Source organism: Atractosteus spatula, chromosome 5, assembly GCF_055471065.1.
Source record: "Atractosteus spatula isolate fAtrSpa1 chromosome 5, fAtrSpa1.hap1, whole genome shotgun sequence".
Taxonomy (NCBI): domain Eukaryota; kingdom Metazoa; phylum Chordata; class Actinopteri; order Semionotiformes; family Lepisosteidae; genus Atractosteus; species Atractosteus spatula.
This window is the reverse complement of record NC_142710.1, coordinates 32,130,854-32,150,056: the sequence shown is the minus strand read 5'-3', so window position 1 is coordinate 32,150,056 and position 19,203 is coordinate 32,130,854. Positions and strand designations below refer to the sequence as shown.

General features: G+C 33.4%; 1 protein-coding gene across 1 annotated transcript in view; it reads left to right on the top strand.

Annotated features, from left to right (window-relative positions):
- The window catches only part of LOC148834972 (heparan-alpha-glucosaminide N-acetyltransferase), a 107,118-nt gene that overhangs the window by 77,497 nt on the left and 10,418 nt on the right, over positions 1-19,203 (top strand). The window contains exons 11-13 of the mRNA XM_088915786.1: positions 9,601-9,727; positions 10,477-10,563; positions 15,838-15,915. Coding sequence (XP_088771912.1) covers positions 9,601-9,727; positions 10,477-10,563; positions 15,838-15,915 — 292 coding nt within the window. The remainder of the gene's footprint in view (positions 1-9,600; positions 9,728-10,476; positions 10,564-15,837; positions 15,916-19,203) is intronic.

The following is a 19,203-nucleotide window of genomic DNA, read 5'->3' as shown; positions in this document are numbered from 1 at the left end:
GGAACTGAAGTTTTAGAATTAATTTAATAATGGCAATATATTTAAAATATATAAATATGTGATTTTCATCTTCCTTTGAAATAATCTTGCATTCATAATAAATTACTAAGGTCCCTTTTGACTGCTAAGTCAATTAAAAGAAACATTTGATGATCAATTTCTACAGTGTTCTGCAATGATAAACTGTTGACAACAACCACAGGAACACTTCACCCAAATGTTAGCTAAATAAATATAATTAGATTCCTATGTTCTTACTAGCTACTGAAAACAAAACAAAGGTACATGGGCCAAACGGACAGCTCTCGTTTTTTCTAGCCTTAGGGGAAGAACAGGCTTTAGAACAAAAGATACACCACATAATGTTTTCCTGGAACCTCTGTCAGCAGGGAACATCTTAAGACAGAGTGAACAATTAGGAAGAATGGGAAGTGTTACTCCATGGAAGCGCTTTGAAAAACTAGTGTGTTAAAAGTTCCTGCATAATTTGTCTGAAGGTCAAAGCAAGTGTGACAAGCTTAGTAAATTTAAGGTTCTTAAGAATCTTACTGTAAAATACTAATGATTACTATATGAACAACGTTATTTATAGACATTGGTGATATACTGTACCTGGACAAATATGGAAGCTACATGAGTGAGTGAAGTGCATAGTGACCTAATTGTGGGAACAAATTGAATACATACATTATTATGTTAACAATTGATACCTTAATTACTGAAATACTTTCATTGCTACTGACAGAAAACTGAACTTCTAAAAGCCTCAAGCTTAAAATTATGCTACAGTATATGACATTGTGTGTACAATATTGTACAGTATATTATATTGTGTACTGTATAACACTGCCCTAGGCTAGGACTGTTAGCCCTTCATCTGCTCATATATGGACAGCATGTTGCACTATTGTACTTTTTGGACACTCAATCTATATATACCTATGCACATTTTGCACATATTTTGTTGTTTTACAGTGACTATGAGCATATTTTGCACGCACCTATTTATTGTATATTTATTTTGTATTACTGTACGTATTTTAATTTTTTGTCTGTTCTGATGTCTGTTTTTGCTTGTCTTGGGCTGGGCTGCTGTAACACCTCAATTTCCCTTCGGGATCAATAAAGTCTTCTCTGTCTATCAATATTAATTCTGTAATTTGTGTTTAGCAGTGAGATTTAAATGTTACTATTGAAAGTAAACCTTGTGCTCCTATGTAATGATCACCTACAAGAGAAGACCTTTGCATGAGTGTTGCTAGTTGTTTTTCTTTATGTGGGACTTGCCACTTATATTATTTCATCAAAGTGTTTTATTTTAAGCTGTATTTATCAGTAAGCTGGAACAGACCAGTGCTTTTTCTGAAACTCTCGGCACCTGTCCAAGATGTTTTTCCTGCAGGTTTTCACTGCTGCTGATTCAGCACAAATATTCAAGATACCTTATATGATTATTACAGAAAATTGTGGTAAATCAATGCAATATTCTGGAAAGCCCTTAATATGTAATAAATAGCAAACATAAAACATAATAAGGGTACTTCTTCCAAATTGAAATCTGAAGTTAAATAAAATATTTCAAGATTTACAACAAAATGAAATGGGTGGTTTTTCAGAATAAAAATGTTACTGTGTTCCCGATTATTCACATGGTTAATAATCCAGATCTCAGTATTTGACCTTTCACAGTTGCAGTTCAGTCCAGCATCTTTACATTATACAAAGTGCACAAAGTGTAAACTGTATGATAAACTGTAGAACATATTTATATTTTAAGTTATAACCCATAAAGTAAACTCTTTTTCTTCCATAACCATGATGAATCTGAAATGTTTTTAAAGGAAAAGTAGTTGAAAACACCATGTAAGATATTGACTACCAGCAGTTTTAAAGCTAAAGAATTTTCCTGAATGTTATCCACAGGTCACGGTCTCTGAAGAACAGGCTAAAAGAATCAAATTAAAATACTGTAGTTATCATAGAAAGGAAAACAAAAATATTATAAAACATGCAATAATGTTTAAAGGCAGTAATGAATACAGCATCTGGGCAGCAGTACAATCCAATATGATGTTTTTTAGATCACCTTTAACTGTTGTTTTAATTTCCAATGCTCTATTTGCAGACTAGTTTTTAGGGTTTATTTCATCTGGATAATAGAAGAATACATTTGTAATTTAGTATAGTGATTCCCAATTTCCAGTCTTAAAAATAAGTACTTGTTCTCCAACAAACCTAAACAAATGTGTTCCTGACAGTGTTTATCTCAATGAAATGATAGACAAAAATGAAAAAAAGAAAATGTATCCTTTGCACTGAATAATAAACTTCCTTGAAGATCCATCCATCCATTTTCTAACTTCATTATCCAACACAGGGTTGTGGAGGAGCCAGAGCCTATTCCATTAAGCAACAGGCACAAGGCAGGATACACCCTAAATGGGTCACCAGTCCGTCACAGGGCATACGCAGACACAGACACAAAAACACACAGTTACACTGGGGCCAATTTTCCCAGAAGCTTATTAACCCATCAGTATGTCTTTGGACTGTGGGAGAAAGTGGAAGAACCCAGAGGAAACCCACATGAATCCAGGGAGAACATACAAACTCCAAACAGATAGCACCTTAAGTCTGAAATCGAACCAGGACCCAAGCACTGTGAGGCAGTAATGCTAACCAGTGCACCACTCTGCCTCCCTTCCCTGAAACATTCAAACAAAAAGAATAAGCTCCATACTGCATGTGCAAATAAAATACTTGAGTATTTACCATCTGACATGGTAACTGCTGGCCTGGAACCCACTAGCTAATAGTCTTTCTGTCATTCAGAGAATAGATGAGTGTTCAATGAATTATTACTATAGACAAAGGTAATAAAGCAGCCTTTCACATGCCTGTCAACTCTCTTGAAAAATGCCTGCTTATGTAGTTAGGATCGGGCTTGTTTTCCGATGCTCCTTCAAGCTGTGGTCTGATGCGGTTTCATTTTCAAAAACCTATTGTACTTTTTCTCTTGAAGTGAAATATAAATCAAAATATTGCATTATGCTTGGAACATGCTGAGTAAACAATACATAATATGCATCTGTACTTAATATACTCAATGTGTTTTTTTCTGTCACAGTTTTATGAAAGTAAGCAATTGAAAACATACTATGTTTTTTATAAATGTTTTAATCATCTTAATATTTCACATAATCATTGTTCAGTTTGATTAATCTTTTCATACTGTACCAGGTTGACAAGGTAAATAAATTATTACTGCCTTGTCAAAAATGACTGGGTTATAATGATCTATTTTTTAATGATTAACAATTGTAAAGAGGTCTGTCAATTTAATCATTGTTCTTTTTTTAACTGTTTTTACAATTTTTATATTGGCTTTTTGCTTGACACTTTATGCATGTAACAGATGAGTTACGTACTGTAGGTGGGTCTACAGTTGGTACCACTAAAATCAGACAGCAGCAAAGCTTTCTCTTTTAACCCTGCAAAACTTCCAGAATCCAAAACACACAGTAACTTCTACTAGAATTAAGCCTAACGACTCTTTGTTGTTCTTATTTATTGTATCTAAATGTTCTTTTTAGGTTAAAGGACTATTGAGACTTCTATCAAACATACTTCACATACAGTATATAAGGTGTGCTGTAACATCATACAGCAAAACAGCCTACATTGATAATGAAATGTAACAGTTACTGTTGATATTAAGATATTATGGATATACTGCTTGATCGCCATGAAATGGAAATACTACAGTTCTAATTTTCTGACTCTCATTCTGTCTTTCACAGATGGAACCAATGAAATTATTTTTTTCCCACCAAGCATCTGTTGTCTGTGTCTCACTGGGTCTCTTGTCCATTGAAGAACCACATGGTTTCTGATATTCCATATCTCTTCTGTGTTACCTACACTCTGTTGATAACCTACAGTGTTTACTGTCCATGCTTAAATTTGATTGGTTAGCTATAGTCCCCAGCACAACCCCCACAGTGGCTGTAAAAGAGTCTCATAAAATTAACACATTAGTGAACCTTCCTGTGTGCCAGGAATTATTGCTGTTCAATTAAGACTGGTTACAGATTGTTTGAGCTGAATATTCAGTCCAGTGTTTTATAACATTACTCCATTCTAAAGAACCAAAAAACATTGTTTCTTTTATTTTAACTTAGTAAAATGTAGCTAGATCTATACTTTATGTTCATATAATATTAGATGTCTTTTTAAATTTTGACAACAAAATGCCCATTCTTTTTGCATTTTGCCATGAATATACATATTATGGTAAATTAATCAGTCTATACTTACTGTATGCACACATTAAAATTACTGTAATTACCTGGTATTATTTAGAGACAGTATATTTTGTAATGCCCAATATACAAACATACATTTAACTTCAAGTAAGAACGTCATTCTTATGATAGTTTTCTAGCTTTTACATGCAGTACAAAATATGATTTTATTTTAATTATTGTAGTTAATATTTATTCTCCAGAATTTCTTTTTAACAAAAAAACACGGAAGAAGGAAATTTGTATCCACTTGCCTCTACTTTGATTTTGTTTCTGTAATATTGCATTTACATATTTCTCAAATGGAGAAAGTAACTTGGAATTTCAGAATCTGGAGAGCAGGAGCTGGGGAATACTGAAGAGTTCATTTTTCCTCTTGTGGTTAACTATCAGTATTTATACTTGTGGTTGGAACAAATATAATTCAGATGTCTGGTGGTGTTCAGCTTGATTTTCAGCCTGACTTCATGAACTGTTAACCCTCTGATGAACCCTTGTAACCGCTTGCCTGATGATCTCTCTGGGAGGAGAATACTGTTGGTGATCTTCTAGGTAGAGTACTAAGTGATGAGATCTGTCAACACATTGATGCCAGAGCCTTCAGACACCTTTTTGCTTAATTACAAAGAGAAAACTGTTAAAAGATTAAAGCTGCACTACAGCTGCTTTCAACTGTCTCTCAGATGGGTTGTAAATTTAACACAGAAATCCAGCTGAAACCTAGGCAAACACTATCTGTAATCACTATGTTGACATGTACCTCCTGTTCACATGCTAGATACTGTATGTGACTGCATGATCACAATTTTAATCAATTTTTGTTTTATTAAATAGTAATTGAATTAATACTTTGCACAATTCTGACAATATGTGTTAAGCCTAGAATGCATGCCTTGCATGCATTATAAACTGTGAGTGGTTCCAATTTATTTAAATTAATTTATTATTTTTCTAGCAGCAAATGCACATCCACTGTGCATGGTACTGAAGCCACATAGTGTTTATTGCAGCACTTCCTTGTGTTCAAGCTGGTAGAATTATTTTATCAGCTCCTTGTGTTTGATTGTGTTGATTCCCAACTGCATAATAGTGTGGCAAATGTTGGAGCTCTTATTGTTCGTATGATGTCTTAAAAGTTTGCTTAGTTGAATTTGGGATGCATGATTAGGTTTTGCTGGCTTCCCTATAATAATGAGGACCTTGAATAAGATGATTTGTTCTTGTCAGGGTAGGGTTTGGAATAGATTAAAGGGCTGACTGCCTGTGACTTTGTTGCAAATGTTACTGAGACTGCCAGGGAGACTGCTTTGTGGCTGCACGTGTGTCGAGCTGTAATGTAGCTTTTTGTTAGTGTTTGGAAGGTCAAGCAATTTGTCTCCTACATGTATGCCTCATAGTAGTCTCAGAAAATCAGATGCTACAGTTATTTTATATTTAGGAAAAGCAACTGAATTAGAACAACTAATAACTGATCATGACACAATAAAATAATGGTATACTTCATGTTTTAAAGCTACTTTAAACATACAGTACAGTATGTTGACAATGATAAAAACATTTACTATCCAGTGAGAGAGTTAATGACAATGTTCTTTTCTCTTAATTTGGTTGTTGAGCTGTTCATCTGATAGCAGAACCAACAAAACATATTAGTACATTTCACAGCATTTCTATTGACTTCACTGGATTTCACTGAAGCCAAACAATTTGAAAGTTGGAAACAACTTGAAAAGCTGAAGAATGCATTTCTTCTAAAGAAAACATATTGTTGTCTTCGTCTTATAGTTTGATTAATGATATCCTTATTTTCCAGCGTAGTCTTAAACATCCTAACCTTTAAAAAAGACACAATAAAAAGTATACCATTAAACCAAAGAAATGACACCACAAGAGAAATCAATCATTTTATTGATGAGAGAACATACCCTACTAACATTATGGATAGTGTTGGAAAATGTCGCCTGAAGTTATGTCAGCCACTAGTAGTTTCATGACAGACAAGTGTTTGGCTTTCAGTCCTTTGAGAACATACAGTTTATATCAGGGTCTAACTCCAGAGTTGTGATAGAAATGTTATTGGAAAGCAATTCGGCTCCACTGTGGTCACAATGTCACAGTGAAGTCACGATATGTGTTGTGTTACAAGGGTTACAATGCAAAACAAGGACAAATAAATATTGTTGTGTTTTCTTTTATGTTTTATAAGTTTTATTAATATGGCCTATTAGATATACTGTACTATATACTCTACTGTACTTAGCTATAATTAATATTGTCTAACTAGGTAAACTATTTTTAATTACTAAATACACAAACTACAGTATGAACTTTAACTATTATTGTTTCTTTGTATTTTTTTGGTGAAAAAACTAGAAGTAGGGGTGACATTTTTGGAGTCTGGAACAGATTGTAATTTTCCCCATAAGAAATAATGGAAATAGTTTTTTTTTTCTTTTAGAAAATATTTGCTATAAGAAAGGGTTTCTGGAAATTAATTACATTTGTAAAAAGAGGTACAATTGTGTATATTCTGCACATAGTGCTCTAAAAAAAAATTGGTGAATACCCTTACTGGTAGGTCAGTCCACTTCCATCAGCCATGTTATTTTCACTGAATGTCTACAAAAGACTATGAAAAGATAATACCACTCACTCAATAACAGTTGGTACAGTTGTACAATACATGAAACATGTGGTTGTTCAGTAACTTCCTGTGACATGAATTACAATTCCTGTTCTAAAGAAATCACATCTTGTTTTATCCCTAAATGTTACTGATTAAGGTTTCTTTTTAACCTGAATCCAGTGTTACACATTAGCCATGTCTGCTATTGTCTTCAGTTACACCCTGTTCCTGTTGCACCGACGTCATATACACTGACAATTATGCCCCTGGTGTCACTTACTGTACATAAACCTTCTTTTCCTTAGCTCAATACACTGAGGAAAATGCCTGGTCTGCTACTGTTTTCCCCAGAAATTGACAAAAAGGCCCTACCCTCTCATGACTTTGGGCTGGATGGATTATTTGTGTGATAATAAAAAATAAATTCTCTCTAAAAGTCTTTGAAATTTTGTTTGGGAAGTGAACTGTACATGTTTAAAGGAGCAATAACATCACATGTTCTAAATGAAAAACGCACACATTTTTGTATAAACACAGAACCTTATGGGGTATGGCATATCTCATAATTTTCATCATTTATACTATATAGTATATAAACCAACTTTTATTTAAAAATCCTGCATCTAAATACATCCTGGGGAGACGTTTACTACCTTTTGGCTTTTGTTTCTTCTCAAAAAGCATTTTCTCTTTTGTTTGAGCTTGGGGTTTTAGGATGCTGCAGTGAGATTTGTGTAATGCAAGTCATGGATAAAAAAGCAAATGATAACAAAGTTTGCCAAAACGCTACCAAATCAGTTGTAGCACTTATGAACCTTTTTATTATTATTTTTTATTTTCTTAGTAGAAACCTTACCTATCTTTCTACGACTAATGAAAAATTATATGGATCATTTAACTTGATTATTATTATTATTTGAGATGACAATAGTCCTACAGCTCTGTAATGTAGCTTACACAAGGACTGATTTGCACCTTTCTTGAGAAGAGTTTTCACTATCTGATAAACTAAAATGCTTTGTAGTTTTGAAACATTCTCCCCCACCTAGCATCCTCGTGCAAATGAGCAGGCACTTGTTGTTCATTTTATGAGCTGCTGTCTATGATTTATGGGCTCATACTCTGTGCCTCAGAGGGGGATATTAGACAATCATGGTCTGTCATAGACAATAAGAGGAGAGGCGAGACAGAGAATCCATCTTCCTCTAGCTGCTCCACACTAACTCATTTTAGCCAGTGTCTTCCTTTGAGCTATAATTTCTTTTGCTATCTATTGTGTCTGTGACCCCAGAGCTGTACTGGATGTGAATTAAATCTGTTATTTTGCTAAACTTTTTGTGTTTGTTGTTATGCAGGAGACATTTCATTCCATCTTTTGTGACATTTAGTTTTATTTTCACTCTTGTTCTCCACCCTGATTTGTGAATTCCAAAGAGGATTACCTAAATTGCTGTGATCTATACACTATCAGAGTACACAAAACACCTCAGACGTGACTGCCCTGCCACTGAAACTAGAAGACAGAGATAAATGTTTATGCAGTGAACCAAATCAAGATAGTCTCCCTTCTCCATTCGCTGAGATTTTTAAGGGCCTCTTGCTGTATGGGCTTTTAATGCCTTCTTTATTGCTACTGATAAATAATTGCAGACTTTTTTAACTGAACTTGTGTGTTAGTTATTTTGCAGGATTTCAGGAAGTACACGGAAGTGTTTTGTCATCTATACAGAACAATAATCCTTCTTATTTCCACCTGTGTTTGTGCTGCTAATGTAAGACTATTAGATTGCCATTTTGAAAACATTTAGATGTGGAACCTTATTTACTTAATATATATTTACTTGTTAGAAAAAAAAGGTTAGATTTTTTATTCACTAAATTTAGTTTTAAAATACAAATTGCTACTACCAAAAGATATGATTGAATGTTCTTTACATTTTTGTAGTGTCATTCTGGGATGTTGTTTTCCATTATTATTTTTAAGAAAGTGTCAGGTGGCTTTAAGCTAACAGCATGTAAAACATTTTTTAAAATATCTATTAAGTTTATAAAAAGTGTTTCATATTTAGTATTTCAGAAAATCTGATTTTTATCTGAACTGTCATCAGAATCAATCACTAAAACACAGTATGTCATCCAAAAGTACAGTATATTAAATATTTTAATACAACCAAAAATCGTAAGGTTGTATATACTTTTTTATATAAATTACTGTATAAAAACGAGGACTTGTGTGATATTTGGAAACAACCATTTATTCAGTAATAACCTAGTCCACTGGCACTTGTCTGTTTCAAAACTCATATAATACTAATTCATTTTAAGTTTTCCGTAGATGAGGAGTAGTAAAGATTCTGAAATTGTTGTTGCACAGTTTTGATTTTTTTAAATGCCTCAGCTGGAATTTTTATTTTGGACTATATTTTTAGATGGTATTTGCTATTTTACTCTTTTTCATGCAGTACAAGAACAGTGCAGTGAGTATAAGTGTTCTAGCACAGGGGAAATCACAATCTATTGCATAAATGCTTCTAATAGTTGACAAAGAACCACAAAATGCTGTTCACCTTTTCCCAGAGGAAATGCTTTGTGGGGAAAAAAACAACAACAAAAAAGCTCTACTGTAAATAAGGTCAATTTGGGTAAAAGAACTGTCTGTATGTTCTACAGGGGCTATGTGGGACCAGGTGGAATTGGAGATGATGGCCTGTTCTATAATTGCACTGGTGGTGCTGCTGGATACATTGACAAGTTGCTTCTAGGCGAAAACCACATTTACAGCAATCCTACCTGTAAGGTAAGGCAATATCCCTGGATTGCTTATTATGTTTCTTTTCTAGTAATCCACTTCTCCTTTTAAGAAAAAAAAAACATTTAAAATGCGTAAAAAATGAGGGCTGCTTTTGATAGATGGAACTTTATTGCTCCAAACAATTTCCTCCAAGGTTATTGCAGATAAAACAACATTTATTTAACTCAGAACCTGACAGGCACCCGCCAACAGACTATCCATTACACTCCAATCTTCCAACTTGTACCTAGACATGTTTCAACTAGACCTGCTATGTTGTTTTGTAACCTACAGTGCTCAGGAAACCTTGACTGGAAGTGAATGAGAGAGGGTTTTAAGTGTCTTGCTTTACGTTTCATGACATTATGGAGTTTACAATCTCCTTAAAGTTTTGTAGGAATCATTACAGAAGAAATTTAATCAAAATTTTTTAAAGAGTTAGTTAACTCCCCCAGAGTTTTTATCCTAGATTATATTCATTATATCATTATATCAATTTTAATGATTATATTTATCATTTTTTTGGTAATTGTCTTTCAGCTAATGTATATTTACTATTTCCTTTACATATCTTACGCATCATTTCTGCAAGCACAGAGTTTAATTCAAACTGATCAAATCAATCGAGTAGTTCTGAAAATAACTCTGATATTTGCTGCACGAAAACCAAGTAATTACTAATGCTTTGCTTAAAAGTGTTTTTTTGTAATAAAACTAGAGCCAGGAAAATTCTGTTTATTTTTGTGTTTTTGTAGGAATTGTATAAGACTACAGTGCCCTTTGACCCAGAAGGAATCCTAGGGACACTCAATTCCATTGTAATGGGATTCATTGGAATGCAGGTAAGGAGTGAACATAGAAGCAAAACACTAAAACAGCCTGTTCTAATGATCACATGAAATGAGTAATTGGCATTTTCTTATTTTATCTCAGAGTAATTAGATTAATTTTCTTTTTTGGAAAGAGGAGATAGAATATAGACAGGGCACATGTTAAGATCAGTACCTTAAGTGCCTGTAAGTGATAATTAAGTGTTTCTTTCCAAAGTAACAATGTTAAAGACATAGTATAATTAAATAATATACTGTATGTGCACACTTTCTAGCCTGCAAATATCTGAGGACTTTTCTCTCAGATTGGTAACATGCAAAGCCACACAAATACTGCAGGGCACTTTGCAAAAGCAGTGCTGTTATCTGAATACATATAGTATGAACGACAATTGTTGTCATAAATACTGGAGTATTGAAATAACAAAGTGTAATTTTGATATTGTCATGATTAAATAAGCAGTCAAAACATCAGCAACTACATGTCCATTTTAATTGCCCATTGCAGTCAATGCTAAGGACTGCACTTAAAGCAATACTACACGGTAGTTACATGTCCTACTCCACTTTAGCAACAGAACAAACACTTTGTCCCAGGGGTCAATGTGAGCTTAAATTTAAATAATGCATACTATAAGTGTTGAGGCAAAATGTTCCTTATAACAAAATTGCAATCACATCCCATTATGTTTTTTTTTCATTATCCTCATAAATTAACAGAGTAAAAACATTGAGCAATTATCAAGCAATTCAAGCAATTATCTATGATCTATGTATAGTGTGTTGAAAGAGTATTTACTCCTTCCAAAGATGTCCCATTTTAGTTACAAATTTTGTACACACATTTTTGTAAAGTGGGATTTGAGACCATCTCCGTGTGGGATCTCAGACAGCTTTGCCACTCTGCCATACAGTCTGGCCAACTTTGTGGAGTGGCTCATGGACATTTTCTCCCAACTCAGGAATTGAACTGTTAGCACTTTCATAGATGTTGTTGGTCTCATGGTAACATCCTTAACTTTGTTTACTCCTTGCCTGACTCGTCCGTATGGAAGATCAGCCTGATTTAGGCAGCTTTAGAAAGTTTAATACACCCATTGATCGACTTCACTGTGCTCTGAGCATTCAAGTTTTAATTTCAAATCCTTGCTTCTAAAATGTATATAGATCATTTAAAAATTCAACAAAATGGGACATCAAGGGAAGAGGGTAATATTATTTGTAAGACATTAAGCAGGAATAAAGCTCATATTAATGTAAAACAAAATTTCACTTATGAAAGGGATGAAAGAGATGCCATATCTTACACAGAAGAACACTTTCCATAGAGTAATTTCTGTTGTGAATCTGAAAAGCACTATGAAAATAGGCATACATACTTGCAAATATATACTGTACTATAGAGCTTGTTTTTTTTTTAAATGCTATGGGTTTGCATAAACACATTAGGATCAGGAAATCAACATGATTAATGGTTCAGATTTCACATTTGTTTACAAGGTATTTCTTAAAAGAACACTAAATAATACGGATACCCATGTATAATTATTAGCTGTGATCACCTAGACAGCACTTTCCAAATTATCTGTTTAGAAAATTAATTTATGTCTGTAAGACAATGTCAAGTCTATCTGTATCTATACCTTTTGATGGTGAAAGAGGATGGTAGTAATCTTTACTGCTGCTTATAGAGATTAAGAGTTGTTTTTTTTTTTTTTTTGGAAACTTTGTGAAAACAGAAATGAACATGATAAGGTTCAAAACAACAGAGTGGAGCAACTATATCCAAAATGTTTTCTTTAAAAGAGAAGCCTGTCTACTTTTACCTTGAAGTCCATTCCCTTGGGAGAAATTGTTATCAAATGGTTCTCATTACTCTTTTTAAAAATTCCAGAAGGTCCCTACAGAATGCATGGACATATGTCTAAAAGCCAAGCTTGTTAGGATTTAGGCAGGTTAGAATTAAAAACCAATAATGTTTTTCAAAACAAAGTAATACATATGTTGTGTACAATCTTTGAGTTAAAGAACTGCAGTTCTCTTTGCATATCTTCAAATTTGTAGTCACCATTTGGTCTGAGTTGGGTTTTTTTATTTTAGAGTGGGCTTCAAATTGAAAAGTGCTGCTACCCACCACATTTTTAATTGTTCTCTGGGGGAAAATGGGATTAGGCGTGTAAAAACAGATCATTTTAACAATACTCTTTCATGATGCATATGATCTCTGACTAGTATATTTTTCATTAGATAAGAGCATTTAAATTGGACTACAGGAGTTTGAGGATAAACCTATAAATAAAAATTATATGCACATCCAAATGTGAACCTGGGAGATGAAATTGTGTGGAAGTCTAAATTTATTTTTTTTATATTCTTTTTGAAACTCAAGTAAGCTTTTTGCTCAAAAAAGCACTTAGTAAAATGGATAACTTAATGGTAGCAAAGTACAACGCATCTGCTTAGTCATATTAGAGACATCTTTCTCAAGTGGGTCTACTAATGTCTTTAGCCCAATGTTGGGATTCCAGTTGCTTTCCATCTACTCATTCATGATATAAATCATAGTTACATACAGTAGAAACAAAAGAGGAAAAGTAAAACATGATGACCATAGATTGAGACCACCATGAAATTTCTGAGGGTATAATATATTGACCTATATCTATGTGAGTGGCTTCAGAAAAAAGAGCATTTTTTAAACTAGGGAAGGGATCTGATGCATGCACTACACTTAATAGAGGAACAGCTGTTTGGTTTTAATAGCAGGAGAGCAAGTCTGAAGGTGAAGATAGATCTATGTGTTTTTAGGGGAAAGCTTAGAAGACTCATACTTTGATGGTGTCTGCGTTGCTACTATGCAAATGTTTTGTAACAGGGGATTTGCTGTGCATATACACTGCATTTTTTAATTCCCAGAAGGTGAGGAAAAAAACAGTCTGTGAGTGCTGAGATCTCCTATCATTGAGTGTGATACAACACACCAGGTGTGCCCTCTTGGTAGTCTGTTTGTACCCCCTTATTTGGATATCTTCAGCTGAATCATATTAATCATCACCAAATTAATCAGAACATGTGATGACTAGTGTTTTGCATCTGTGTGCATTATGCTCCAAGAAATTCTTCTCTTATAACGCAGGGACTTCAAAACAATCCTCTTCTTTTTATGCCTGTATATTTTACATTATTTTGTCTCCTTTCTATTAAAGCATAAGACATTATTCTGATCAGGAACCATAATCAAATGCCTAAACAGCAGTCAAACTGAATATACAGCTTAAATATTCCTACAAAATGTATATTATAAACCATAGCAAATTCCAGTAAAGCACAGTCAAGGCTGACTATGTGGAAAGATCTGGTCAAGCATAACACAAGCTGTGAGGATCTATTACAAAGCAAAGCACTTTGTAGAATCCATGTCTTTTTTTTTCCTTCCCCTTATAGTCTAGAGAAGATAGTCTAGAGACGATGTATGGTAAATGATGTGAGAATACAAACATTTATCATTTTCTTTTTAGAATTTATGTTTCTACTGAGAGTGTACAAACTGTACATACAAAACCCTGCACTTCATCTGATACAAGTTTGCATCATCTTGAATATTATCTAAAATATTAAATGAAGGGGATATTCATGTTGAATAAATTACTAGCTTTAAAAATCCCCCCAAATAATTGCTAATTACTGCAGATAACAAGGAAAGCCTTCATAACTGTGCATAGGAACTTTTTCACATGAGTTAACAGTTACCTTTTTGCTGAGCTAAGAAGTAACTATTCCTGAACAATATATTAACATCAGTGCTGATTGCCTTTACAGAAAGACATTTTGGGGGACAAACAAAAGATAAAATGTGTTCCTGCTGACCAACTATAGTGTGAGCAGATGGATAATTTGCTTGATTCTGTGATGGTCAATATTCTACTCGGGAAGGTGCAACACAGTACGTCTGATGAACTTAATTGGGAGACAAATGAAGAATTAGATGGTGCCGAGTAGAGTGTTTAAACAAATTCTGCTTTACAATACAGTGCCCTTTGGTTTTCTGTTCTTTTCCTTTACTGTTTCTTTCTGGATCTCCATTGCTCTACATGATATGTCTTTGGGAAATCAAAACAGTTAATCACTGGAATAAGGACATAAATGTGTTCCTTCCTAAATAAAACTGCACTAAATGTATTGTTAAAGGAGTATCATATTATTTAATAATCTATATTCTACATCTGTGTGTCACAAAGAGTTCATTCAGAAGCAGCAAAATACACTAATTGCAATGTTCTTTGCAATGACAGATAGCTTTTGACTTCCCTGTTTTTCTGGTACTGTATTATTCATCACAGCATTTAGTAGTGATCATAATGATTTTTTAATCTTATTGGTAATGCTGCAGACATTGTCATCTTAATGATTATTGTTTCATAATAGAATGCTCAGAGAGACAATGCAGAATTCTCCTTTGTCTCAGACCAGCCCTTTAATTGTGAAATTGTCCACCTTCTACAGAGACTTATTACTCATAAAAATAATACACAAATATAGTTTTTATAAACAATTGTATTGTTTTTAATAATAATGTTTTGACTTTTTGTGTTTGGTGGCTGTATAAACAGTTTATGTCTTTTTGCTTGGCTCACATATTGTGCTACTGGAGTTTTTTTTCCTCCTTTCATAATTGCTAAACATCCAGAATGGTAAACAGTCAATTAAAAGTTATGATAGTGGCTAATAATTGTACAGTAATTGTACGTAGTGATACACTTTAATTTTTTTTTACGTTCTGAGAAAGAAATGGTTACTCATCTGCCATTTATCTAATATTGTCTTAGATAAAATATTATTTTAAGGTGAATATTTATTTTTTTAATCTAAACCATCTACTGTAATTAGATGCTCATGTATCTATTAGTAAGTAAAATCACCATACAGTATATATGTCGAACGAACTCTGAACGAAACATTTAATTGTTCCTGTATAGTGTGAATGATTTTTGTGATGTGCTCATGTTTTCAGGTTTTTCATTTAAATAATGTTTCATTTTATGGTCAATATGCACATATTAGAGAACAGTATTATTTATATTTTCTGAAAACCTAACTAACAACTAAAAAACTGTCTTTTTTACAGGTTGGCACTCAAAAAATAACTTTAGCACTCAATAAATAGCAGCAAATATGATTATATTATTTTTCTTTTAGTTTATTTACAATGTCAGACTTTGAAAATGTTACATTATCCTTCTGCAGAGAAAGCTTTTCTATATGTATATATATTTTTTTATATTACAGTCTGGAAAGATCCTGCTTATATACCGTGGGAAGAACTTCAGCATTTTAAAAAGGTTCCTGCTCTGGGCTTTGATACTGGTAAGTTCAGTGTAAGATTTCAGCCTGATGAATTGTGGAATACATTTTTTGTTTGCATGATGTGATAGTGATGTGAAAATGTACGTATTATTTGCTGTGATTTAACGTAAGCTTCTTATTGCATAAATTTAAAACTCAAATGAGCCATGAAACATCTCAATGTGGGAAACACTTTCTGGAATGAACTGGGGTTATCTTTGGAATTCATGTTTTTCCTATTAATATGCGATTCAGTAGTTGGGTTAGATCTTAATGAAAGTGAAGGAGAGACTAAGGAAGTATTGAGTATTTGGTGTGACTCGCATAGCTGTGGGAGTGGCAGCCTATCTGTGAGGAGGTTGCCCAAACTTCACCTCACTATTGCAAAGAATGAATGATGAAAGGAGTTTGCTGCAAGAGTGAAGATAGGGAGGTGGAGGAATGCAAGAGAATTACATGTGAGGAAGTCCTGGGTGTAAGATTTATATACTGTATGTAAGCCAACAGAAGTGAATAAGATTAGGATCAAACCTTCCTCCCAAACTTCTGTCATAAGTGCACCTTGTCTTTTATTAGAAAAATACTGTACCAGGATACAGAGAATACTGCATACAGGATACTTTCAATACCTCCACACCAGTTGATAGTGTTATCTCAGATCTATTCCCGATTTCTACCTTAATACTGTATGTATAGCATTAATTGTACTTCATTTAATGATGTGTTTTGGGAGATGATAGATGTTGCACTGGGGAATGTGGAAGCAGGCAATGTTCCTTCAAAGAAAAATGGTAATGACACCAAGTGGCATTATTGGACTGAATGAGCTGCTCTTTTTGTCTAGTAATCTAATAAAATTAATACATTATTAATATTAAGAATTATTTTATCTTCAGTGAAGCCACTTTAAAAGACAGCTTCAAATCAATGTTAAAGGTCAGCTTTTCATTTCATTACTAAAGACATTTTATTTAACTCCTACAATGGCACATTTATTAAACAAAGATCACAGTGAAGTATTAATTAGTGTATGAAATTAAGCCTTTCTCTAAAAGGGTAATAATTTAAAATTTAGTGAATCAGTGCCCTAATAAAAAGCAATATGGATTATTAGATTAGAAATTCATTACATTGGAATATTTTATATGTACTGTACTGTAGCACAAACCATACATTTCAGATAAAATACCAATGTATGCATTTATTTAGTCGAATTTTAGTTAAAATTTAATTTTATGAAATGAAACTTTAATTCCACGCATAGAGTTGAAATGCTTGTTATTTGAAATGTTTTCTTGTGTATATGTATAAAAAGCAAGAAAAATAGTATGTTCCAAACAGATAGGTAATGTCAGAAAGGGTATTATAATGGTGAGTAGAGTGAGCTAACAAATTACAGGATGCCAAATGCAATGACATACAGTATTTAAGCACAATTACAGTACCAGATAAAGAATTGGCAGCCACAGCATATAAAACACAAGATTCAAGTACAATTAAATACAAGAAGTATGTAAAAATCACTAAGGACACATGTCCTTCTTACAGTATTTCATATTCTATTGGATATACTGTCACAGCTTGGTGACAGAAATATGAAGGTTTCTAAGCTAGAAAGTCAACTGTGGGATGTAGAGATGCAGTGTGAGTGAAAGACTTTCAATGAGCTCCTGGAAGGTCTTCAGATGAGCAGAATACTTCATATAAAGTCACAGTCTATAACTCCTGCAGATTTGACACGTATACAAATATGTTTAAATGATGCTTGCTTGTTTTACATACTACCACATTAGGAAAAGCATTGCTACTGTATGCTAACTGAGATAAATGTGTTACTTTACAGTTTCTCAATAATAAACAAATAAAAAAATCTGAATTAGCATTTAAGAATTAGGTTTGTGAAATTTATTGATGAAAGTTAAATAATCAGTATTTCATTCATGAATGTAAGACAATAAATGAATACAAGAAAAAGATATGTTTTTAAAACTAAACAAAAAGCATATCCAAAAGGAAAGCAACAGGATTGACTTTAAGTTTACAAAATATATAATATCAGAGACACGCAAAGGCATGGGGGGAGACATTGTTTAGAAAAGTGTGTAAACATTGTGTCATCTTTAGCCTTTTCTATCAAAAGAAATGAGTGAATTTTCTAAGGATTTTAATTTTAAATCCAGGAACAGGAGATAATTACATACATACTGAAGAAGCAAGACAATCCTAGACACTTACCTCAAGCCTCAGCCTGCTTCTAATTCTCAGATATCATTATCAGATTCTTAATAAGGCTAACTAAAATGCCCCCCATTTTACAATGGCAGCCATTTTTAACCAGCTTTGTCAGGAGGGCTCTATCTTTTCTTCAATACCTGACTTCTCCTAAGGTTAATTACTTCTTCGTTTGACCCTTCTTTCTTATTTACTGCAAGATGGAAGATGATTGTTCACACAAAAGGCTAAGTACCTGTGGTCTGTTGTGATGGTGACATTTCAATTAGTAGGTGGAAACAGTAGGGCAGTTTTCATCAGTCTCTGCACCCATCAGCTTTCTCTCCATTAGATAGCTTTAATCCTAAAGTCAGCTAACTGTGGAAGGCACAGCTAACTCTGTGGCACAGCAAAATGCTATACAGTAGCTATTGCACAGGCTGTATCTCTAAGATTAGAGACATGAGCTTTGGTGGTAATTAAGCCACAGGATATGAATTTGGAATCCACTTAGCCAAAGGAACTTCAACAAACTAAAGTTGAAAAAGAAACAAAATGGCAATAAAATAGCTTGTTCTCTTAACTATTCCACTTTTTATTAAAATTAATTCAAAGGGAAATCCATTGTGTGGAATCCTCGAATTGTGTGGAAGGTTGTCATAGAATTTTTCCTGTCAAAACCAAACTCTGGTTTAATGAAATGAAACACTGGTTTCCATAGTCAACATTAGTATGATCTTTATCGCCTGAAGGGTTTATGCTACCAGTACCAAGAGATGAGAACGCCATTGTAATGGCTAAAACTGCCTGTGACAACAAATGACAATGACAATAAATTGTCAGGTTTTATATTTTCTTTGATTTGATATACAGTAGAGCTCTGATTTGACTGAAATAAATGCTGTGAATACATGTAGCCTCATCTGTTTGACATAGGTGATAAGAGACTAATTATAATTTTCTATAATATAGGAAAACAGTCTTATACATGTTTCTACGTATCCTGTAAATCCAATTGCACAATTTCAAAACAAAAACAATTATTAGTACGTCAGCATAAGATTTTCAAGTAATTAGGTCCTTACGCGTGTTAGACTC